Below are 25119 nucleotides of genomic sequence, written 5' to 3'. Positions count from 1 at the left end.
CATCTACCCCGCCCCTACAACGCATGCAAAAACAGCCTTCTTGACTGTTGGACCCCCTATTCGTCTTCTCTACTCAATCCACCAGAGCCTGTCTTCGCATGCAGGGGAGAAGTAGAGTAAACTTACTGAAAGTCATGAGCATGATGATATCATGAAGGCAATTAAGTTCAGTGGGTCTACTTGAGTAAAACTTAACTGAATACCACCCATAATGTCTTGTTACTATGGTCCAGCAATTTATACATAAATGGGAAATTAATGGACAGTGAACTTTACTCCTTAAAAGATGCCATACTCTTTTAACAGTAAGATTAATCAGAGCATAGGTGCTTAACTTGCACATGGTTCCAGAACTGCAGACCATTTGGTTTCCAATTGAAAACTGAATCCAAGAATCCATACATCCAAGGATCCTAAACCTACAGCAATTATGCAAATGAAGAACCATAGTTCTGTAGTCTCTGCCCAGATGTATCAGCCCTGATAGAGCACATCCATTCTCCTTACACCAGATGTTCTTAAACAGTTCAGTAAGCTTAAGTTATTTTCAACTATATCTGTGCAAAATCTTGTCTGAAAGAGAACACTGAAACCTGTCAGCCTATAAATACAATCCGATAATACCATTCATTCCACTCTCCTCCTACCTAGAAACTAAAGCAGGGGTTTTTAGTTAAAGATCAATACATAGCAAAGAAATGGATAAATCAGTCCCCCCCATTCTTTTGTTTAGTTCTAAGTTTGCCATCTGTCAACGTTTTTGCTGTTTTTCTAATTTAAAGTGAATTGCATGTCATAAGGGAAAAAACTTGTCATTAAAAATTTACAGTAAACTTATGTTTGCATTAAAATCAGTAAATACATCTGGGGACAATTAATATGAAACAGTACTGCAAAATGCATTTGTATTAAAATATTTTAAGGTTGTTGTAAGAATGACATGATAATCTGTCATCAGTGGGGGGGAAATACAGGAAAAATAGCCTGCTCCTTAAACAGAACAACATTTCTCTTACTAACACTTTCAGTTGATTAATCCTTGGATCACTGTTTGCTAGCTACAAAGTCTGCTTATCAAAGCCAGAGTCAGCTGTTCACCAGTTGTAAGCCTGTGCCATATTCATTTGTTTGATCATGTTATTTAAACAATTTTACTGTTTGCCTAGTGATGGATTCACACAAGTATTTTTCCCAATAGGATTATTCCTACCCTGAAGAAACACAGGTTACATGTGTATGTATTTCCCACTAGTCTTGATATTTCACTTCAAAACCAGTATGGAACAACAATCTGGTCTTGTGATAAGCCATACACAAGAGCAAGATTTCTATATCATTAAATGGTTTTGAAAACTGTAACATGTCTCCTTGTCAGGTCAGCCATAGCACTGTGCTATCTACAATTTCTTCTTTGTACTGCAGCAAGCATAAAGGTAAAGGTAAAGATACCCCTGACCACTAGGTCCAGTCGCAGATGACTCTGGGGTTGCAGCCAGGGCAGTCTCGAGCAGGTCGGGCGCCCTGGTGCTGAGGGGTGGAGATCGCTCCGGCGCCCCCGCCCTCGCAGGCCGCAGCATGGTTTCCGTGTGGCTTCGCCGCACAGCGCCCCGCCTACCGGCCCGGCGCCCTGGCGCACCGTGCCACCGGGGCTCTACCTAGAGCCGGCCCTGGTTGCGGCACTCATCTCGCTCTATAGGCCAAGCAAGCATAGCAAAGCTAAATGAGTGGAGATTAGATCAGTTGATGAGCAGGGATTAAATGCTGCTGTCTTGGCTGCACAATCCTGTTCCCTGCAGAGAACAGGAAGCAAAGCAGGATTAAACCCTGTCCTCCTGTCTATTAGCCAACGACACCAGTGATGTTGGCTGATGAGCAGGCAGACATGGTTTGGGGAAATGGCCTCATGGACCCCCTTGCAGGCCAAGATTGGCCCACAGGCCAGAGGTTCTCCACCCCTAGTCTAATCCCAACAGGGCTTTTCTTATATTCACACCCATATACAGTATACTTCCTCCTCTTAGGACTAAGGGCTTTTAAAAAAAGAAGCAGCTCTCAATGAATTCTACAAAGCTATATGCATAGAGGGATGTTTACACACATATCATTGTCAAAGTGTAATCAAGAAAAATAATAAGAACAAATTTATAATCAGAAAGGCAGCTCCCATCAGAAAAGCAGTTGTGGATACAATGTAGCCTTTGACATGCAGGACAAATGTAGGAGGCATTACAAAGGCAGTCTACCCTACCTGGGGCCCTCCTGAAGTACTGGACCACAGTTCCCTTCAGCTCCAGCCAGCATGGCCAAATGGCCATGGTTGGTGGGAATTTTAATCCAAAATATTTGGAAGGAACCAAGAGAAAGCTGGCACAGAAATTTGTACCCCTTTATTTTAAAAAAATACCTGGTTACTTCCACGTTATGAAAGCAAACTTGCGACACTAATCAAAACAAGATGCAAGATGAAAGTCTGCACAAAATATTTGTGAAAAGATTTAGACATAAATTACCAGATGCTGACCCATACTCTAAAAACTAATGTAGTAAAAAATTCATAATGGTCTTCTTTAACATTTCTATTTTACCCCTTATTTGGTAAGCTTACTATTTTGAAAGAGGATAACTCTTGAGTTCATTATTTTTCTATAAATAGGCATAACCTTTCCTTAAATTGAAGAAATAGGCTTCAAAACTGCTATAGATAAATTCTTGGTACGCCTTGAATTTCTAAGCACTTTTCTTAAGTCATACTGGAAGAATTCACATTTGCTGTGCATCACTGCATACAACTTTACAGTCCCTGCAGCAAAAGAAAAATGAAGTTGTACCTGAAAAGATTTTAAGTGCACAAGTTTAGGAACAAGCAGTACCAAAATCTAGTAAATGGTTCCTGCATTATTAAAAGCATGAAAAACAAATATAGAAACAAACATTAAACTAAGCAAAAAGGTGAAACATTTCACAATGAACACTGTTCTGCACTCCCTACTTTCTTGAGTTGTAGGAACTTAAAATATAAGGTGATTCATTACAGTATTTAATTTCTAAACAACTTAATATATTAAAAAAATTATCTAAGTGGTGTACACAACAGACAACTTAAACAAAATATTACAAAATACAGAGTTAAATATAAAACAGACATAGGCAAACTCGGCCTCCAGATGTTTTGGGACTACAACTCCCATCATCCCTAGCTAACAGGACTAGTGGTCAGGGATGATGGGAACTGTAGTCTCAAAACATCTGGAGGGCCAAGTTTGCCTATGCCTGATATAAAGTGTTACATTAATAGAGTCATTTTCTGACACACCCTCCCAATCAGCTCCAGGTTCTCTTCACCCAGGATCCAAACAAACTCTCAACTCACCCACAAAAGTCTCACAACGAGAAGATTTCCTGGAAACAGTGGATATCACCCTCATCTCTAGACTTGCTTTTTATGGGCAGGCCCAAGGTGGATGGTACTTCCTCAGGCTGCCAATAGCTGTGTTCCATTCAGCTGCACTCTCCACACCAAGTTCCAGGTACAGAAGATTTATTGAGTTTCCTAGGAGGTCCAAAGGATGGGAAGAGTCCCCCCTCCACTCACAGCTCTTTGTAGCTGGAGTCCGTCAGGGCCCTGCCAGGCAGAGAGCAGGTCTTCCAGGACTCACAGCCAAGGCGATCCTGCAGGATCAGGCCAATAACACACCTAGTCCAGTGCTCTTGATGTCAGTTTCTTCAAGGAGCATAAGCAGATTTTTCATTCAAGTGGGTTGGACTATGCCAGCACTGCAAAGTATACCTAGCTTGGAATAATTATGACTAGGGGTGTGAACTGAAAACAATTCCTGGTTTAGGTCCTGCTTTAGATAGCAAGTTGATTCAGTTCAAACAACTTTGAAGGAAGCAGAGCCTCACTTAGGAAAATATGAAACTTCATGTCTCCCTGCTGAATATCTTGGTGGAAATGACTGGGAGAAATAGGGGGTAGGCATCTGGATGAACTGGGTGATTACATTTACTAGCACGGTTATCCTGTGTCAAAAACATATAAATTCCACCAGTGTTCAGCAGTACATATTACTGCTAAGACATCATAGAGCAGCCTGAGCTTGACTGCAGTCAACCAGCATTGTGTCAATAACATCTGGAAGCCCAATGGTTCCCCACCCTTGGCTTAAGTCAGGGGTCCCCAAACTACGGCCCCCGGGCCGGATGCGGCCCAATCGGCCTTCCAATCCGGCCCGCGACGACCCCCGCCGCCCGCTGCCGCCGCCTGCTCTCACGGCGCGCGGCGCAGCGACGATCTAAAAAATCGGCAAAAAATCGCCGAAAATCCTTTGTGCGCATGCGTATGGGCCTCTCCCGACCCGGAAGAGGTCATTTCTGGTGCACTTCCGGGTCGGGGGAGGCCCATACGCATGCGCACAAGTGATTTCCGGCGATTTTTTCCCGCCCGTGTGCGTGTGCGCATGCGCACGGGCGCGCGCTCCCCCGCCCTCCGGCCCGCTGCGCGCGCACTCCCCTACCCTCCGGCCCGCCGCACGGTACGTCTGGGGACCCCTGGCTTAAGTTATAAAGTACTGAAGATAGAAACCATTCTTTTCTTTAGCACAATGAAGCTTGTAATGTGATTTATAAGACTCTGATAAACAAACTGTGCACATTATACTGTTACAGGTAAATGCTATCATGTTATTTTTAGAACAGTTAATTTTGCATCACACTGATGCTTCAATTTTCAATGTTGATTGTTTGATTGTTCTATACTCTGAGGTCTCCGCATCTTTCCACTTTTCCCATCTCTTGTCACATTCAGAAATGAACGATGAAAAGCAGGTTGATGCAAAAGAGTTACAGTGATGAAGAGGAGTTTGGAAAAATAAAATAGTGAAGAAACAGAACAGATAAATAACAGGGGGTCTGGCATGAATGAGAAAAGAATGTGGGTGGAAAAGTGAACCAAGTGTCAATGGATGGACCTTACAGAAAGCTTTTGTTTAGTTTTTGCTCAGTCACACTTACTTTGGCAACAGCAGGCAATCACAAACTGTTCAGCACAACTTCATGCATGCTGAACAGTTTGTCAGATCTGTGCTTTTAATTGTACAAAGAACAATTTCTTCTGCACAGTATCTATTACATTCAATAAACAATAAAAATTCCCTTCTTCATGTACACAAGGCCAAATCACTTATATTCAGCTCTAGTTAACACTGTTGGCATACATGGAGAAAAAAATCTGAAACCAGATATAATGTGAGGTTTTATGACTTTTAATTTTCCTCACAGAATTGTGATTAATTTTAAAAATGTATTATTCTTGCTACTCATTTTTATTAATTTCTAACAGCTTCATAAATGTATGGATTTCTAGATCACTCCCTTCCACATAAAATGTATGTTCAGCACAAATCTATACATATCCTATAGTTACCCAGGAAAATTCACATCGCTTCCAAGCATCTTCCAGCCTGGTCTGACTAAGAGGTCAACTGACCCCTCCACACCTTAACTAAAATCCAACCATGTCTGTCCCACAGTTGGATGATCCAACTCATCCCTCACCCTGCAGCCCCCTGCACCACCCATTATTACTCTGGAGCAGATTTGGAAGGGATGCAGGGAGCTTTCTTCCACTTAAAGGAAGGGAAAATGGCATCAAAGGTGCTGGATATCATTCCAACTCCTTTGTGCATGCCAGAGAACTTGAGCAGGGGAGGTGTTGGACTAGTCCCAAATTTGTGAAACCTGATTAAATAATAATAATAATAATAATTAATAATAATTTATTATAAAACCCCGCCCATCTGGCTGGGTTTCCCCAGCCACTCTGGGCGGCTTCCAACAGAATAATAAAATAATTGATTAAAGATTAAAAGCCTCCCTAAACAAGGCTGCCTTCAGATTATATATATATACTGTATATAATATATATATACTATATATAATTCTGTGGTGGTAGAAAGGTGTAGAGTTTGTAAACAAGAGGGTGAACAGAGCCTCAACAGAGCCTAGTGATGCAACAGAAATGCAGGACACTATACTAAAATTCCAACAAGCTCAATGTGGTTTTACTGTATATAAGGACAGCAGTGTTTATATAGCACCAGGAGATATCACTTTCAAAATACAGTCAGCCACCCATAAATATATAACCCCGCATAAAAACTTGCTCTTATGATGCAGAAAATCCTGGCAAAAGCCCATATAAGGTGGAGTACAATTCTTGACATTCTGCATGTGCCATCCCAACATCACTCAGGAAGCAACATTACATGGACATGCACATTTTAGGGTTAATTTTCCTTTTGAAGGTGACAGGGCTTTGTGACGGCATTCTGATTTCTTAAATACAATGGGGGGAAATCTACACAGTAATAGCCACTTTTTGACAAGAGCAAAAAATAGAAACTTGTCAGGAATATATGCTTCCAGTGCTGTTTTTCTGAAGTTCAAATAAACTAAGTTTGCTAAGTACAAAAATAGGTTGCAAATATGGTATTTACCTACATGCAAGTCATACTGAAATCTCTGGAGGTTGGGGTCATGCTATTTTAAACAGAACTATTTAGAGCCCAGGTGAAACATTCAAAATAGCCAAATCATCAATAATAGAAGGACTGGATGAGGAATGAAAAGAATAAAAGGTTTTGTTCAACTCTTAGCAACAGCTCAAAAACCTGCCAGATCAGTAGAAACTGCACTGTGACTTAAATGTATTGTCCTATCAATTTCAATAGGACCTCTGTTTGACCCTATAGGGAAGTGAACAGCACAGAAAGGAGCAAAGCAAATATTGTTACCATTTTGCTGTTTGCATCTGACATTTGTGTGTGTTTTTTTAATTTTGGTACATCATCTTGGAATCCTATCACCAAACAGAATAGAAATGAAACAAAGGATTAACTCTTTCTGGCAATGAGACCTGTCATACTTGCCATGTTGTTGCCTGTCTCGACTCTAGGTAGCTGGCAGCAGAGGAAGGGTGAAAAATGAGGCCAAAGAAAGTGAACAGAGAAAGGGATGGGTGACTGCTCTCTGACAAATTATTTGCATGTTTGTTTGTTTGTTTGTTTAAAATATATACATTATCTATTTCACAATCTTCCTGCTATAGGTGAGTGTTCATTGCCTCCTTATCATAAGCATCCCCACAGGGAAGGCAACCTGAGCCTGCTCCTCCTTATTCTGCCACTAAGAGCAGGCATAGTAAGGTCTCCTAGGATTGCAAGAGTCTCTTGGGGCTGTTGTACATCCAGCCCTATTAGTGAGAGAACGGTTTTCTGGCTCTAGTCCACCTAGCTTGTGATGCTCCTTCCTTCTCCCCAGCAGTTCTGTTCAAGTTTATGCAGCATGTCTGATGCACCACACCAGCCTAATTTGGACTGCAAGTCCAGCCTGTAATGGCAAGTTCAAACTTCAACTGACACTTTAGTACCTACTAGGATGGCAGCCCTGTCATGCATGTCCCCTGGGACCATTACATAGCTGCCAAGTTTTCCCTTTTCTCGCGAGGAAGCCTATTCAGCATAAGGGAAAATCCCTTAAAAAAAGGGATAACTTGGCAGCTATGCCATTATATCCCATAGCTCCCTGCTGTGGAGTGGAATTTCCTCAATATACATTGTAAGGTGGCCTTGTAGTTTGTCACATAGGTAACTTGCATTTTGTAGTTTACATACCTCAAACAGCAGGGTCTGCCTTTGTATAAACCCTGTTCCTCTGAGGATGAACACTCAAAAGTGTTGTGATTCTTTCATTTGTAAAATTATTTCTATCATTTGGAACATTTCCCTTTCTGCTGTTGTGCAGATCATGTACAATCTTTAGCTAAAGGGGTTGTCCCCAGATAATCCTTTCAGCTAACAGGACCATAAAGAAGGCTGATCGCCAAAGAATTGATGCTTTTGAATTATGGTGCTGGAGCAGATTCTTGAGAGTCCCATGGACTGCAAGAAGATCAAACCTATCCATTCTGAAGGAAATCAGCCCTGAGTGCTCACTAGAAGGACAGATCGTGAAGCTGAGGCTCCAATACTTTGGCCACCTCATGAGAAGAGAAGACTCCCTGGAAAAGACCCTGATGCTGGGAAAGATGGAGGGCACTAGGAGAAGGGGACGACAGAGGACGAGATGGTTGGACAGTGTTCTCAAAGCTACGAACATGAGTTTGACCAAACTGCGGGAGGCAGTGGAAGACAGGAGTGCCTGGCGTGCTATGGTCCATGGGGTCACGAAGAGTCGGACACGACTAAACGACTAAACAACAACAACAGTAAGAAGTTGACTGTGTATCTTGCATGGATCTTCCTTGTCCTACAGTTGTGGCCACCCATCAGGTGTATGAGTAGAACCACTGTAGTATGAAGCTGCATAGTGTGTTGAATTTGAGAAGTGAGTGGGTATTTCTGGGAAAGTTGGCATATGGCTCCAGGAAATCATTAATGGCAGCAGGACTACTGATAGATTTAATATTCTGCTTATAAAGGGGAGTCTGACTGTACTTTGGTCTTTACCCTCACCAACTTCCTTTCGAAAGACAGATGGTGAAATAATGTCTCAATGATGCATCCAATTTATCAAAAAGTCATATGAGAGAGAAACTGAGGCTGCAGTCTTATACACGCTTAAATGGAAATAAGTCCAACTGAACTCAGGCTTAATATATGTATGCGACTGCAGTATACGTAAATGAGATTAATAGGAATACGCCGCACAGCATACCATTTTCAAATAAATGCATCCTTCAAAGAGATACATTTCTTAGTAGGAAATCCAGAATGCAGTATTTCTTAAGTTTAGAGTTCAGTACATTTGTGCTGAAGTATATTCCAAGAGCTATGAAGTACAGTATAGAGTCAGGTTTTTTTATTTGAAATAAATGGTAGAAATCACTGTTTAAAAAATACAAGGCTCTCCTCAGAAAGGCAGAAGGCTTTTTGAAGGCTCTCTAAGGAAGAAGGAAAGCAGAACAGAGAGGGGGCTGGTTTTGTTTGACTGACTCATTTTCAACCTTTACTGGGAGGTGAATCAGATGACCTTCCCTTGACAATATACACTCAACGCTGTGGCTCATGAAAAGGGTGGTATTTCTGGAACTGCTGTAGACAATTCAGATTGGGAAACTGATAAGGTCTATTCTTTATTTTCAAGGTCTTGAATGAAAACTGTGTGAGTGAAAGTGAGGCATACATGCTTCTGTTGATCAGTGTAGTGTCCTTCAGATGTAAGAAGCAGATGTAAAGCAGATGTAGAAAATGCTTTTTCCCCCCACGAAGGGAACCTATGCAGCTGGGGCAACTTCTGAATGATGCAACCACTTGAGTGAGGCTGACTATGTGCCTCTTTCTTGCAGAATGGGCTCTCATGCAACAGCTTCAGTAGCTGAAGGGTGTCAAAAATTTCCTCTTTTAAGTGTTAGAATTAAATGTTAAGATTGCTTGGGAGGAGAGGCACAACCAATATAGGTGCAAGAACAACCAAACAATGCAATAAGCAATTATTTGAATATAGACATACTTGTAGGAAATATTATAGATTATGAGTCACAAATGAGAGGTCATAAGTAATGCTATGAATAGATGCTTTTTTGTTCTATTTTGACATGCTGATAAAACTAAATTGGCATAAAGCGGAGTGTAATTGGAAGTTAACAGCACAATCTTAACAAAAGAGGAAAGCTGGACTTTATTTTGGTAATATGTTAATTCTAATGAAAAGAGAAAGTCATCAGAATTACACCCCTTAGGGTAAAGGTAAAAGACCTCTGGAAGGTTAAGTGCTCATCTCCGCTTTCAAGCCAAGGGAGCCAGCGTTTTCCAGGTCATGAGGCCAGCATGACTAAACCGCTTCCATGATGGAAGCCAGAGCACACAGAAACACCATTTACTTTCCCGCTGCAGAGGTACCTATTTATCTACTTGCACTAGTATGCTTTCAAACTGCTAGGTTGGCAGGAGCTGGGACAAAGCGACGGGAGCTCACCCCATCAAGCAGATTCAAACTGCTGACCTTACAATCAGAAAGCTCAAGAGGCTCAGTAGTTTAGACCACAGTGCCATCCGTGTCCCCACATCCCTCAAGACCAGTATCCTAGCTCCAGAAAAGGCTAAGTTTCCCATAAAGTTATTTTTAGACCACTGTGTTGACCTGGCCCTAGGGTTGCTAATCCTGAGTACATATGATCATGGGACAGCTTTCAAATCTAACAGTGGATTAGCTGGTACATTTCTTCTGCTTTGCCTTCTGATCATCTAAATGCATTGCTGCAACTATCGATAACAAACACTTACTTTGAAACAGTTATAAGATGAAGCCCTCAGAATTCTAACAGGAAAATCACTTAATGACAAAGGCAGGATCACATTAATCTATTCCACAGGTTGTTACATTGATCATTCCTGCTGTATCTCCTCCACTAACACATTGAGAAAACTAAAATATTCATCTATTCACAGCAGACACAAGTTTTCAAAAAAAACACAAATAAAAGAATATTACAATTTTGCATCTTGCTGTATCTTGCTGTAGAAGTTAGGCAGTTTAATCCTTAGCATTTTTACCCAACAATTAATGTCATTCAGAGCAAGACAACAGCCTGATCTATTAAAATAAATGATAAATATGTATATTGTTTTAAATTGCACAACTTTATTCTCCCACCATAGAAATAAAATTAAGCTGGCAGTTTAAAATTCTGGCATTTCCTGTTTTTAGCACTTCAAAATGTATAAAAAAGGGACAGCTTGTTCGATAAGGGTGAAAAAAATCTAATGTTGGAAACTTTTAGAAAGGAAATGTTGAACAGATGGAAATCCAGCCTACAATGTTGCCAATTTCTGCATTTTTATTATAAGATTTTGCTATCTTGGTATATATCTAAAGGGACCTGATTAATTTCTTTCTATTTTCATATAACAAATTTTCTTTCATACAACTGTGGTAATCATAGTCACCATTTTGCAGCCATCTAACATCACAATAAATCTCTATGAGCCATCATTTTCTAATCAACCTTTTCTAATTTGCAAGGGAATAGCTGTGTTATTATTGTAGCAGAAACAACAAAGAGCTTTGTGACACCTTAAAGACTATCAAATAAGGTGCTAAAAGATTCTCTCTTGTTTTGACTGTTTTTCTTTACATACTCCCACCAGCCAAGATGGTGCCAAACATATTGCTCTGCTTTACTTTGGACCGCATCAGTGAGGCTGGGGTGGGGATGTCTTGTCGTCTGGGCACTCCAGGACCTCCATATACACTGCTCGGGCTTCCACCACAGGCAGGTCTTTCTTCCTTAAAACAAATGCCATTACTCCAAGATGCTAAATATAATTAACTTTATGGAATTTTTAGCCACACTGCCTGCAGAAGGTCACTGTGTTGGTCTCTGGGCTCCACTACCGTAGGTAGACAATTTTGTGGACTGGCCAAGCCCAAACAACAATTGGAATCACATATATTGAGTAAAACAAAAGAACACCTAAATTTCTAGATTATTAGGGAAGGAGGCAACAGAGGAGGAACACATATGACACAGTGTTGCAGTCCATGCTAGGGTGAGGCCCCAATGACCTTATGAGATGGCGCAAATTTACCCTTAAGGTGAATACCAATTGCACCATTTCCCATTGCCTGCTTAATTGGGATGGGACATGCCAAAGCTATCCCAACTAGGGGAGGTCTGAAGTGCAACAAACTAGACTGACTGTGGGAGGATCTGCTGAAGGATCCTTCAGCCAAAGATTACCTCAGTTGAGGCAAAAAGATCTATTTTATAGTTCTTTGTAAACATACTGGGAGAAGTCCAGGTAGCTGCCCTGCATACTCCTCAAGGGTGCATTAGCAGAAAGAGTTCCTGAGGCAGCCACTGCTCTAATTGAATGTGCCATAAGGTTGAATGGTGCAGGAAGTATCTGTGCCTCATGAGCCATAGCTATGCAGGTGTAAATCCATCTGTATAAGGTAGTTGGTGCTACTTTCTTGCCCAGCAAACAAAAACCAAAAAGTGTGCCCATCTGATAATGTCCTTTGATCTACGTATGTAGACCTTAGGGGTACTTCTTATATCAAGAGTGCCACACCTCCAAGCAGCGGTGTAGCAACCCCTGCCGGTGCCTGGGGTGAACCAAAGGTGTTGAGCATGGGTAGGCAAACTAAGGCCCAATCACCTTCTCAATCTGGCCCACTGACGGTCCGGGAATCAGCGTATTTTTACTTGAGTAGAATGTGTGCTTTTATTTAAAATGCATCTCTGGGTTATTTGTGGGGCATAGGAATTCGTTCATTATTTTTTTTTTCAAAATATAGTCCGGCCCCCCCACAAGGTCTGAGGGACAGTGGACTGGCCCCCTGATGAAAAAGTTTGCTGACCCTGGTGTTGAGCTTTTTTTAGGAAATGAAAGTTGTTGAGCTGGGCAGGCAATTGGAGGAAGAGACATAGGGCTGCAGAGAGACTGTGGCGACAATCCTGTGGATCGTGATAGGCCTGGTCAAAAGAAAATCCCAAGGCTGCAGACTGCAGGGACTGTGGAGGCAACTCCCTCCCTTAGAAACAGTCCATAAGATAAGGAAAGGCTGTTTTTGGATATTTTGTCTCCCAGGTCCTAGTCTGATGCTCTAACTACTGCGCCAAACTGGCTCTCTAATAAAAGTCCATAAAGTGACTTGTGCAAACACTATGTTCATGCTGTAGAAGAAAAGAATGTATTTGCCATACCAAAAAGGTGGACATGCTCAAAACTACTGTTGGCATAAAAAATCGTATGTAAGAATCCCAAAGTTTTTAGCAGAAAGTCACAGCCCATTTCATCAGTCATTAGGGCTAGAACCACATTTTCACACTTAAATGCTGACACAACCTCTCAGAATTCTTTCTCAACTTCTAGATTCTGTATTAGATCCCATATTGTGCTAGAATGAGCAGGTAGATGCATAGACTTTGTACAAGATGCTAATTCTATTCCCTATCCAAAAGGAAGTATGGTGCTTTCAGTTCTTCCCTTTTCCCATAATGAAAAGAGCCAAAAACCTTATTCTTTACTTACATTTCAAGCACCAAAATAAAGTTATTTTATGGAGATTGCAATCCTCTGTTGCTTATTATATAACATTGTTACCACTTGGGGCATTTATGTAGAATTACTAAACAGTAGGACCATATTTTGATCACTGTTCTAAGCTCAGCATTTCTACTTATAATATCTATAATCAGGTTTATTTTATAAACAATTTCAAAAGCCTTATTTTGTTTAGTTGCAAAGCAGAAGGCTGCTTTATAAAGACAAAACTTGCCAGTTCTGAAAGATGTTGGTTATTCTTCAACCTCATGCACTGATCTAATTTGAATGTTGAAAATTGCACAAACATTTTAAAAAAACCAAATAAACAAATTAGGTACAAACAAACCTGAGTACAGCCATTATGAATATTCATCTCAAATCCTTAGCCACTCACAAAATGTGAAAATTATTGGTCTTTTATATTTTTCAAAAATGTTAGTAATAAGCCAGAAGGCTATCCGAAGCTAACTTGGACTTAACTAAAAGAATTACAGTGGTGACTAGCTGTCCTTGGGAAATGAAACATTTATATCCATACGATACAAAAGAGCACATTATGTAATGTTGCATACATCACATGTAAAGATTGCGGAGGGCACATTGCCATTAAAAAACAGAAAGAAATAACCGATCATAATCCACTTAAAACAAAGTACTTGTCTTTAAGTCAGCTGAGCTCAATTGATTATGGTGAACCTACACAAGCTCAAATGAGCCGTGGACCAAACGAAAAATCTATTTTTGGATACTTTAGACAGACAGATCAATAAGTGACCAAGGGCAATTCTTCAAACACAGTGAAAGTCTTCTAGTCCAGTCAAGTTATGCCATTACTTCCACTTCTTTTGTTTCTTCTGCTTGAACAGATTTTAGTATTTTCAAGATTCATTCCCAAAGGCTCTACACGAGACCTGAATTTCACCTCTGCTGCATCAGCACTTAGTTAATAGAGAGAAAAGGGTAGATAGGAAGGAGGGAGGGAGGGAGGGATGTTAACTTATGAAAATCTGGCAAGCTTAAGCAAGTTGGTCTAACATTTCAAGAGAAACCATTTACAAAGACAGCACAGAACTTCAACATGCTGTCCAATAAACAACTAGCACTAAAGGCAAACCCTGGCTACTGTTCACGCTTAAGGAAAAGAGAGCTTAAACATGAACCCAGGTTCTGACAACACGATGCTGTGCTGAAGGAGCAATGCGGGCCCAAGTTCCTCTCTGGGGGTGACCATATTTATGCAGCCCTGATAAGCCATAGTTCGGTTTACCACGTTGTGCAACCAGGCCACCATACACCAAGTAATAAAGCACGCAGATATAAATCAATACAATACATTAATCCACTCAAGCAGGAAGGCATCTCAAGTCGTATGCAGTCAGCCCAATCTAAATTTCATATTGCCTTATGATATACGCTTTTCTTTCTACATGTGATAAAAGAAGTGGAAGTTTATAGAGCTTTCATGAGCTTCTAGTACAAGATTCTGAAACATCTTTGAGTGTAATAAAGTCCTTTCTCATAACCTTTAAAAAATGCGAGAAAATTATTCAAATCATGAGATCAACTTCAGCTCTCCTCACCTCTACAGTTTCTGGACATGTGTAGTTCAAACCTCTGCCATATTGCCTTCCCTACTCAACCACCTCCTTATTAAATCTTGATTATGTACTATTTCTAAACCCTCCCTTGTTTCTCACAGCCTGCTGCTTCTGATGCCCCTTGCTTGTTGCTTCTCTGGTCCTTACAGATCTTCTCTTAAGCCTTGCCTCCTCTGCCTCTATGCATAACCAATGGCAGTTAAAGACTGTTATGATCAGAGCAGCTCAGTGTTCTGAGGGGTCAGGCTTGATCAGAATAAGATATATGCACATAGAACCTCCTACTCCACATAATAGGCCTGGGATCTGCTACAACTTATAGGGATCACCTCTGGATAAGAAAAAATAATAGCCCAAGTATTAGTTGTGAAACGTAGTATTTATTCTTATTAGAATATTTAGTGCTTCTTTTTTTTTTTTTAACATACTTTTTATTAATTTTACAAAATACAAAAAAAACAAAAAAAACGGTACATACTTAAACCCCTTTTCCACCTCCTTCCTACCCACCCACATGGGTCCTCCCCTGCCACAGAAGTATCCCATGTTTGTGAACAGTCAGAAATGGTCCATTTTATGCTTGGATTTCTGTCCTCCTCCCCCTCCCCTGACCCCAAAGCCCCCCCCTGCCACCAGGGAGCTCCAGCAAACCAGGGCAGTACGCAGGAGGACATCCATCCAACCATCTATTGTTATACCAAAAAAAAGAAAAAAATAGAAATAGGAAAAAAAAGGGGAAAAAGAAAGGGCGAAGAAAAAAAAGAAAAAGAAAAAAAACAATACAAAACAGAAAAATTTTTCTTGCATTCATAGTTGAAAAACCATATTTTATGGGCTTCCCCTCCCCCCCTTCCCCGGTTTTCATCCCTTTTTTATCATCTGCAACAGTTTCTTACTTTATAAAAATACACCTTTGTATCTTATACAACTTATAAATCAATTGTTAACATTTTCATCTAATATTCAAATCACTGAAAATTCAAACTCCCATTTTCTCTTCCCGTGCCTAATTTTTTTTTTTTCTCCCTCTATAAGCCTCCATATTTTCACATTTTCCAAAATCCATTCACTTTTAAAACTATAACTATTCTCAATTTAACCTTACATCCCCGATTACCGGCTCCACCCCCCCCAATCCAGCAAATTCCAAAATCAGCAGACCAGTTATAAACCTGTTAATCCATCCTTATAATCACAACATCACTTTCCCTTCACCCCACCCCCTGTTTACAGTCTCTTGCCATCCAGGTCACCATACAGGACCCCTGAATTTCTTCTCTTCTCTGCATATTTTTTCCTTCTTCCCTGTGGGCATTCTGGAGTTCCAATAATACCAATCGTGCCCCCCTCAAAGGCAGGGCACTCCATCCAACTTTTTGTAGAGTAAAGTCATCATTTTTTCCATGGTGTGTTTCATTTTGTGTTGAATCATCACAGTCCTCATCTTCATCTTTTCCTTCCCCATCATTGTCATTCTCACATTGCTCTTTTTCAGTGTCAAAAGCTTCATCTCCTAGAAAATCATATTCCGCCATCACCTCCTGAAATTTCTGCTGTAACTCCTGTCGTCGTGTCTCCTCTTGACATAACTCTATTCTTGTTTCCCACTTTAAGGTCAAAACAGACCGCTGGAACTCAGGGGAACACTTTTTTGTTGACATATTTCAGTCCTGCCAAGGTCAAAACTTATCACGTGGGGTGGAATATGATCACAGTTTATTTTCTCGACTCCATTTTAACAAGCTGGCTGCATTCTTCAAGTCTTGTTAACAATAAAGTTCGAACTCACATTTCACAAACACTTAAGCCAAAAAAGAAATTCCACAAAGTCCAGAAATACAAAGTGAAGTAAAAATTGACTTATAAATCCTGATCAACTCACTGGATTGCCTGGGCTGCCGGCTCCCGAGGGAAAGAAAGGTTTTTCTTAGGCTTTACCTCATTGCTGCAGGGCAGTCATAAACCACAGTCTCTCTCCCCTTTTCACCCTGCATCAAAGGGGATATTCTCTTTGATGCCTTTGAGGGATCCTTTTGAATTACAAATCTTCTGTTTATGGCTTCGGGTTTCTATTTACTGTCTCTTTGTTGCCGTGGGGGGGGGGGTGGCTTCCTCTTTTCTCCCCTCTCTCCCAGACCAAATTGTTTTATAATCCAAATCGTGAGGTTACTTACAGTCTTTTCCAATCGTTTTATTTTCGGAAGAATCCAGCGCTCTCCGTCTTCGGCTTGAAGCTTCTCCCTGCTAGAATAACGTTGCCGCTCAAAATGGCCCCCGCGACTTCTACCCTCCTCGCTCCGGAGCTCTTATTAGAGCTAACCGAAGAGTTGGGGAGTCCGGATTGGGTCTGTGCCGAGCAAATTGCCCTCGGGACGCCCTTCCCGAGGTTCTAAGGGGCGCAGCGTTGCTCTCGCTGCCCTCCCCACTCCTAGCAGAGACGGGCCGTCTCGGAGACGAGACGAAACCCCGCCGATCGACGCTGGCGCTGAACCCGGAAGCCTCTGAATATTTAGTGCTTCTTTGTGCTTCTTTGAAAGACAACTCTGTGTGGAAAGGTTCCGTGGCAGTTTGAAACCCACTGTCTTACCACATTTCACTGCGACCTGGAACTAATGCACAGAATAGCAGGAAATATCTACTACTTACCGGTAGGGTGCCAGTAATCCTGACATGGATGCATCACTGCCAAGCATTTTATTAGGATCAGGATGTCAAGTACCAAGACAAAAATAAGAGACTTGATAAAGGAATTAAGAAAACTAGAGTTGGAGACTCCACAATATCTACAAAGATGTTGCTGCTTTAAAACTGTGTCTCCAGTTTCAATCAGTATTTTGTGGTATTGTGAACTGAGCTAATTATTATTCTGCACTGAAAGACCACAGCATTCAGATGTAACAGCATCTTCTACCACAATCTCATATTTGAGTCATGATGCATACAAACACTGAAAGAAAATGTGATTATGCAAGTAATTAAATTTCAGAGGATGGTAAATTTCATGTTCCCCATAAATAAAGGATTTAATACACCGAAATGGAACTTCACTGAATTTCAATAGCACAAATATTAGATAAGTGATGATCAAGGGTATTAGTAGTGATAGAACAACAACAATCATCAATAAATTAGAAAGGAATCTATTATAAAATACACAGTCCTAAATCAGGCAAATACATGGAAAACTAAAAAAACAATCCTTTACACAGGACCTAGATGAAATTACAAGTCATTATTAACTTCAGGTCTGCACAACCAGGGATCATACACAGTTTGCTATCTCTGCATAATGGCCTGCTTGACAACAGCCTCATTTTTATAGTGCGAGCAGGTGGAAAAGCAGGTTTATTAGTCCCTGGTGAGCTGCCATACTTGGCGAGTGGCCTGTATTTGACTTATTTGGTCACAAGTCATGTAGGCCTACTCAAATGATTCTACCCACCTCTTCTTTTACAAATGAATAAGCCAGTAGCAGAAGTAGCAGGCTGCCCCTGGCTATAAGCAGCTCCAAGCATACACACACCTGTATCAGAGAATGAATGAATGGACAGATGATAGATAGATAGATAGATAGATAGATAGATAGATAGATAGATAGATAGTATTATCTATAGGTGGAAATTATTGCAGAAGCAGGTATTGAAAGCTGCATGGGCTTTGCTTACTAAGCCACACATAATTCCCATTTCCGCTGAGACTCATGAGGAACAGCAGTTGTGGCCCAAGCACAGCCACTGTGGAGTTGGCCTCCCTTCCTCACCTTTGGCATGGTGGGAGGGGGCACTTTCTGGTTCCTCTCGCTGAGCCAGCAGCCAGGGACTTGCTTGCACGGCTCACCAGCCAATCACAGATGAGCTGGGGGGCATGGCTGGGGAGCAGACCTGAGTGAGAACTTCTTCCCTGCTCCCTGAGTATAAAAACCAGTCACACCCAATGCCTATGCCAAACCATCTGACACCTGTAATCAGTAAAGTTGTAGTTGTGGCCCTTTTATTCCCAACACTGTTGTACTGTGTCCTTTGTTGATGTTATTATTGCACTCCCACCTCCACTTTGCCCTGGCCCACAGCAACCCTTGCCCCTTTAGAAAATATATACGGTATTTTTCCTTAAATAATAAGTATGTTTCAATTGTATAAAGACAGATGCACCTCACTTAAAATATAAGGATTGCCATCTTAAAATCATTACTCACAATGGAGGCAGCAATACGGTGGTACCTCAGGTTGCGGACCCAATCCGTTCCAGGGTGCCGTTCACACCCCGAAAAGTCTGCAACCCGAGCGGCGCTTTTGCGCATGCACGAAAGCGCAATAGAGCGCTTCTGCACATGCACTAAGCATGCTGGAAGCTTCTGCGCATGAGCGCGCAGCAAAACCCTGAAGTAAACACTTCCGGGTCCGCCGCATTCGTAACCTGGAAAAATGCAACCTGCAGCGGACACAACCCGAGGTATGACTTTACTTCTGAATACCAGTTGCTAGAAACCACAGGATGGAAGAGTGCTCTTGTGCTTTGATCCTGCTTGTGAGTTTACCACAGGCATCTGCTTGGCCACTGTGGGAACAGGGTGCTGGACTAGATGGGCTGTTCACCTAACTTAGCGGGCTCTCCTTATGTTCTTAAGTAATCAAAATAATGTCAAGGGAATTAGTCAAAGTAAGTGCTTTAGGAGAACACATGGCCTTATGCACATGATTGAAAAGAGATTGATGATACTAAGCAAGAAACCACACACTATAAAACATTAAATCATGTCTGCTAAACAAACAAAAACATGACACATTTCTGCTTCAATTTCCTGAATGGAAATGCTACATGTCCTGAAAAAAATCACTTAAGTACCAATTTGTAATGAATATTAACACTTCTTTAAATCTAGAGGGAATTTTAATATCAGATCCTCATTTAATTACGCACTAAATGTTGACCTTTCATATTTTCATTAAGTTAAATTATGTCTACAAGGCTAGGACAATCCAAGTTTATATTCTGACATCATTCAAATGTTTTATAGCAGCTGAAAAACACACAGATGAAATACATTTATTCGGCTTTATTTACTTTAAAAAGAAAGTAATAGTAAAGTTAGTTCAACTGTAGACATAAATCTCTAATAGCCTGTTCAATTATAAGATATATTTGTAGCAAGTTATAAATAAAAATCACTGCAGATGGTGACAGCAATCACGAAATTAAAAGACGCCTGCTTCTTGGGAGAAAAGCAATGACAAACCTAGACAGCATCTTAAAAAGCAGAGACATCACCTTGCCGACAAAGGTCCGTATAGTTAAAGCTATGGTTTTCCCAGTAGTGATGTATGGAAGTGAGAGCTGGACCATAAAGAAGGCTGATCGCCGAAGAATTGATGCTTTTGAATTATGGTGCTGGAGGAGACTCTTGAGAGTCCCATGGACTGCAAGAAGATCAAACCTATCCATTCTTAAGGAAATCAGCCCTGAGTGCTCACTGGAAGGACAGATCGTGAAGCTGAGGCTCCAATACTTTGGCCACCTCATGAGAAGAGAAGACTCCCTGGAAAAGACCCTGATGTTGGGAAAGATTGGGGGCACTAGGAGAAGGGGACGACAGAGGACGAGATGCTTGGACAGTGTTCTTGAAGCTACGAACATGAGTTTGACCAAACTGCGGGAGGCAGTGGAAGACAGGAGTGCCTGGCCAGGTGCTCTGGTCCATGGGGTCACAAAGAGTCGGACACGACTAAACAACAACAACAATAAATAAAAATATCCTCGTGAGTTTGTTTTTGGTTGCATGTTGAAATGCAAAAATTCTCCCTCACAGAGAAAAGAATTATCGGGGAGTGGGCACAGAGAATTTTTTTAAGGATTTGTGTAAGAGAGAAAATGGGTGAATAGCAGGGCCAGCTGGAAAGTCTCTGGAAATTGAACTGAGCTGTCAGTTACTACTCCCTAACTAGGATGACCAAGTCCAAAAGGACAGTAGGATTCTATTACCTTTAAATGTTGCTACAATAGAGAAAGCCAGCAGAGGACTCTGTTTCTCATGCATGCAAGAGAGCTACACCAGCCTATATTCTGTTTGACAACTTGTCACCTTCAAAATACCTAAGGAGCTTCACCTGGAGTCACTGATATGGAGCCCTTGGCTGCTTGTTACATCCGAAACAGTTTAACATCAACTGCACACACACTATTTATTTCTAAGGGCTTTTGGATTGCAACCATGGACATCCATCCACCTCTTCTGCCAAAATATATATTTTTAAAAAATTATACTGCTTTGCAAATAAGTGCTAAAAATGGCTTACAATGGAATACAGCCTAAAAATCATTTAGAAAAGCAAAATACCAGTTGGATATACCACACCCCTTACTGGTATCTCATCAGCCTCCTCCTAAGTGCCCTGCTTTCCACTACAAGTCAAGGTTCCAAAAAAATTGCAAGACGAAACCTAATACAATACATAATTCAAAAATAAAATGATGGCACTCACTTGTCATCAGCCTGCAGTTGCTAGATGAAAGGGAAAGAGGGGAAGTAGGTGACCTTGATCAACACAGCATTTATTTTAGGTCCCTATCAAGAAGACCCATAGAAGCAAAGGGGGGGGGGGAATGAAGTTGTCATGGACACTTGGTGTGCAAAGCACAGATCAATATGGCATGCAATACCCTGATCTGGGCTGACAGGGTACAGTAGGGATACAGTACATTGTTTCATGTGGAGAGGAGCTCATCTCTCATCTCCGTGCCTCATTAAGGACACCTGCCTCAAACAGAAATATAGTAATCCATTTTGAAAATGCTTATTATTAGCACTATACCTCTATTATGTATTTCCTAAATTACAATGAATAACAAAGAGCTAACAATGCCCAAGACTCTGTACATTTATTTTTGCAGAGAAAGTTATACTGTAATGAAATTCAAACAAATTGTTCTAGCTAAGTATAAATGTAACTTTTTTTAGTGTCACATATAGTGTGCATCAATTCCACCCACCCATCAATACTATTTATTACTTTTCTCCTCTGCATTCTCAGCAAAACAGGACTCTCAAAACAGCAAATATTCAATACCTGAATGATTCACCTCTAGTATCTTCCAAGTGTTCCAGAGAAATCTAGATACAAATTTGAAAGCCATCTTCACAAGATTTCACATTTCGTACTACATTTCGTAGTAGATCCATTAAAAAAAAAAGATAAAAGCGTAATGTACTAAAATAAATTATGTTTCAAGTTTTGCAATATGCACACATGAACAATCTACTTCTTTTCAAGATATGAGCTGAATGGTAATATAATGACGCTAACCAAAACTGATTAGACTTTCAGATGCAAGATCACACATGGAGTTCATGCAAACAAAATTGTTTAGAAACTGTAACATACCAAAGTCTCTAGCTTTTTTTAAAAAAAAAACATTAATGCTCTAGTTCTACTTTTAAATGTTCCTAAAGAACTTGGAAAAGTATGAATACTTCAAACTGACAAAAAAAATGCTATTTTCATCTTCACATACATGCACTCTCAGTTAAATACACTGAAGCTGATTACAGTCATGGGGAGAAAGGAAGTTTACCCTCTTTGAATTCTGTGGTTTTACATATCAGGACACAACAACAATCATCTGTTCCTTAGCATGTCCTAAAATTAGGTAAATACAACCTCAGATGAACAACAACACATGATTTATTACACCATGCCATGATTTATTTAACAGAAATAAAGCCCAAAAGTAAAGGTTGTCTCAGATTATAGACCAAGAATTAGGAGTAACATCCAAACATACACATGGAAAGCTGTAACACAGAACTGTCAATGGGTACAGTCCAAGACACTGTCAGAGCTAGGGTAAGTTTGCCTTTAAACTACTTGAAAGGCTTACTAGAACTATACAAGCCTACACAGACGTAATACGACTGCAGCTTGCAACAGCCCATAGCAGAATGAATTTGCCCACACCCAGAGTGCTTTTTTGGTTTGTGTGTGTGTGTTGTTAAGGGTGCTGCTACTCATATATTGATAAAGGTGTCATGGGTGCTAATACTCTGTACCACTGAGTACTGTCACAAAAAAGTCTATGTATGTGTACACACACACACACATCAATGACTAACAAAAAATAAATTTCCAAATCTTATAGCAAAACGTGTTGGCTTCAATTTTCATCAGTTATGGAGCTTTGAGGATGGAATGCTCAGAGAGCTTTCATTTTGCTGAAACTAAGCAATGTTGTACTGTCCCATAAGTTGATCCCATGTGGTATTAAGGCAGGCATCCCCAAACTGCGGCCCTCCAGATGTTTTGGCCTACAACTCCCATGATCCCTAGCTAAGAGGACCAGTGGTCAGGGATGATGGGAATTGTAGTCCAAAACATCTGGAGGGCCAAAGTTTGAGGATGCCTGTATTAAGGTGTCCAGAGTGCACATCCAGGTTCTCCCTTTTTGCTACAATTGTTGGATATGTTGGCATCTGTATAGCAAGTATTGGTAAGTCTGATAGGCTGTGGTTCTAGATTTAGAGAGTTTAGCAAAAAGCAGAGTTGCAGTTTCCAAAAAAGTAGAATACAGAAACAATAGTCCAACACAAAGGTTTATGGAGGCCCTGATCCAACTTGGGTCACTTTGTTGACATCATGGTGCGACTCAGAGATGTAAAATCACTCCAAATCACCTGACTCACCTAGTTATTCAGCCCCAGCACAAAGCTGCTACACATCCCTATCTTGATATAGGATCTTATCTAAATTGAATAAATAAAATCATTAGGGGACGGTAGCTCAGTGGTGGAGCATTGGAAACAACTCATTAGAAACCCTGAACAACCATTGCCAGTCAGTGTAGATCAGATATCTTCAACCTTTTTAGATTCAGAGTCCACTTTTAACCCAAATATGCATTGGGGATTTACTTCTTAATCTTTTACCATATACTTGCATGGTGGTAGTGCTCCTGTTGTGACCCATCCATCTGGCCGCAATGCACTAGCGGATCGCACCCAACCCATCAGCTGAAGACCAGTGGTGCAGATGATGCTAAAATAAATGGACCAATGGCCTAGCTTGCTATAAGGAAGCATCCTATGCTCTCACCCTTCTTGTTATAACACTGCCCATAGGCTTTTAACTAGCAAATTATATTATCAGTCGTCTTGTCGAGGATTCCACTACCGGCAGCAAAAGCGAGGCATTCCAAATGCCATTATGAGGAGACAAATATGCAACATATAAAATTAAATGCTGTTTGTGATTTCTCTTGCTTACCTGCTGAGCTAAGCAAAACACTGAAGTCTGTCCCACGCTGTGATTCACCATTGTCATTTTGTGTTTCTTTCTCAGCATCTTCATAACGGTGCCAGTTGGAAACTACTTTTCTTCTTGAATAACTTCCTTGTTCTTCTTTTTCCTCTTCTTGCGACTCAAGATCAGCCGAGGCCTATGACATGTAGCAGCAAGAAGATTGAATAAGAGCTTTAATTAGCCTTTTCTTTTAATCTGTGTTTCGTTTTCTGAAAAATTAAGACGTCTACCTTAAATCAATGTCCCAATTTAACATTTCATTCAGTGGGCATGTCCAGATTACTTGCCCTGGCATGTCAGTACTCAGAACCTGCATTACTATATCTGTCTGTGACACAAAACTTCATGGCAACACTGTCCTAGTGTCATAGTAAACAGCTGATCTAGGGGATTTACATTTATCCTCTCTTCAATTTTAAGACTGTGATGGATTACCCAAAAATCTGGTAGCCCATTTATTATACCCCCTTACATTCAGTTGTGTGCCATCAGGCTTCATGCTCTTTCAGTTAAAGTTTAAAGCAAGGTTTAACTCTGGGCCAAGGTTTATTCCATGGTACTGACAGTCCTAACAACACCCCACTTTCTCAAACTATTCTGAAACGATTTACTGTTCATTTTTAATGTCCAGATTGTATCACATATTAACAGGAATTAAACACACAACAAGAATATGACACTAACTGAAATCTGTTAGCAGCTGCTAATCTCTTCCTTTAAATGGAAAACCATTTCTTGACCTATACAGAAGAAATGTGAGAGAACATGCTCAAAACAAGCACTTGGCAACTAGCTGAGGATAGGAAGTCAGTGAGTCAGATTATTCTGCTCTGTGCCTCTTTATACCCCATAGTCTAAACATCTTTCATTAATCTGGAAATTAATTTCTTTCTCCTTTCCTTCATCAGAAACATAGCAAGCTATCAACTTAAGCTACACTCTAGATCAGGCATCCCCAAACTGTGGCCCTCCAGATGTTTTGGCCTACAACTCCCATGATCCCTAGCTAACAGGACCAGTGGTCGGGGAAGATGGGAATTGTAGTCCAAAACATCTGGAGGGCCTGCTCTAGATAGCCTGGAAATGAAAGTTAACTTAGATCTGCTTCCTCAAATTCGTTGCAGATTTGCTTACGGTGGGTTCTTAGAGAAAGCAGTGAAACAGTACTTCTACCCACGGAGC

General features: G+C 40.8%; 2 protein-coding genes across 3 annotated transcripts in view; one reads left to right on the top strand and one right to left on the bottom strand.

Annotated features, from left to right (window-relative positions):
• CHRM5 (cholinergic receptor muscarinic 5) overlaps positions 1-25119 on the top strand; it is a 58403-nt gene that overhangs the window by 5145 nt on the left and 28139 nt on the right. The window lies entirely within an intron of this gene.
• The window catches only part of AVEN (apoptosis and caspase activation inhibitor), a 99361-nt gene that overhangs the window by 53998 nt on the left and 20244 nt on the right, over positions 1-25119 (bottom strand). For both annotated transcript variants that reach the window (XM_035110782.3, XM_088671189.1), the window contains exon 2: positions 23902-24073. In XM_035110782.3, the coding sequence (XP_034966673.3) occupies positions 23902-24073 (172 nt within the window). The remainder of the gene's footprint in view (positions 1-23901; positions 24074-25119) is intronic.

The sequence above is a fragment of the Zootoca vivipara genome, chromosome 1, assembly GCF_965207765.1.
Source record: "Zootoca vivipara chromosome 1, rZooViv2.hap1.1, whole genome shotgun sequence".
In the NCBI taxonomy this organism is placed as follows: Eukaryota; Metazoa; Chordata; class Lepidosauria; order Squamata; family Lacertidae; genus Zootoca; species Zootoca vivipara.
This window is presented reverse-complemented; position numbering and strand designations above follow the sequence as displayed.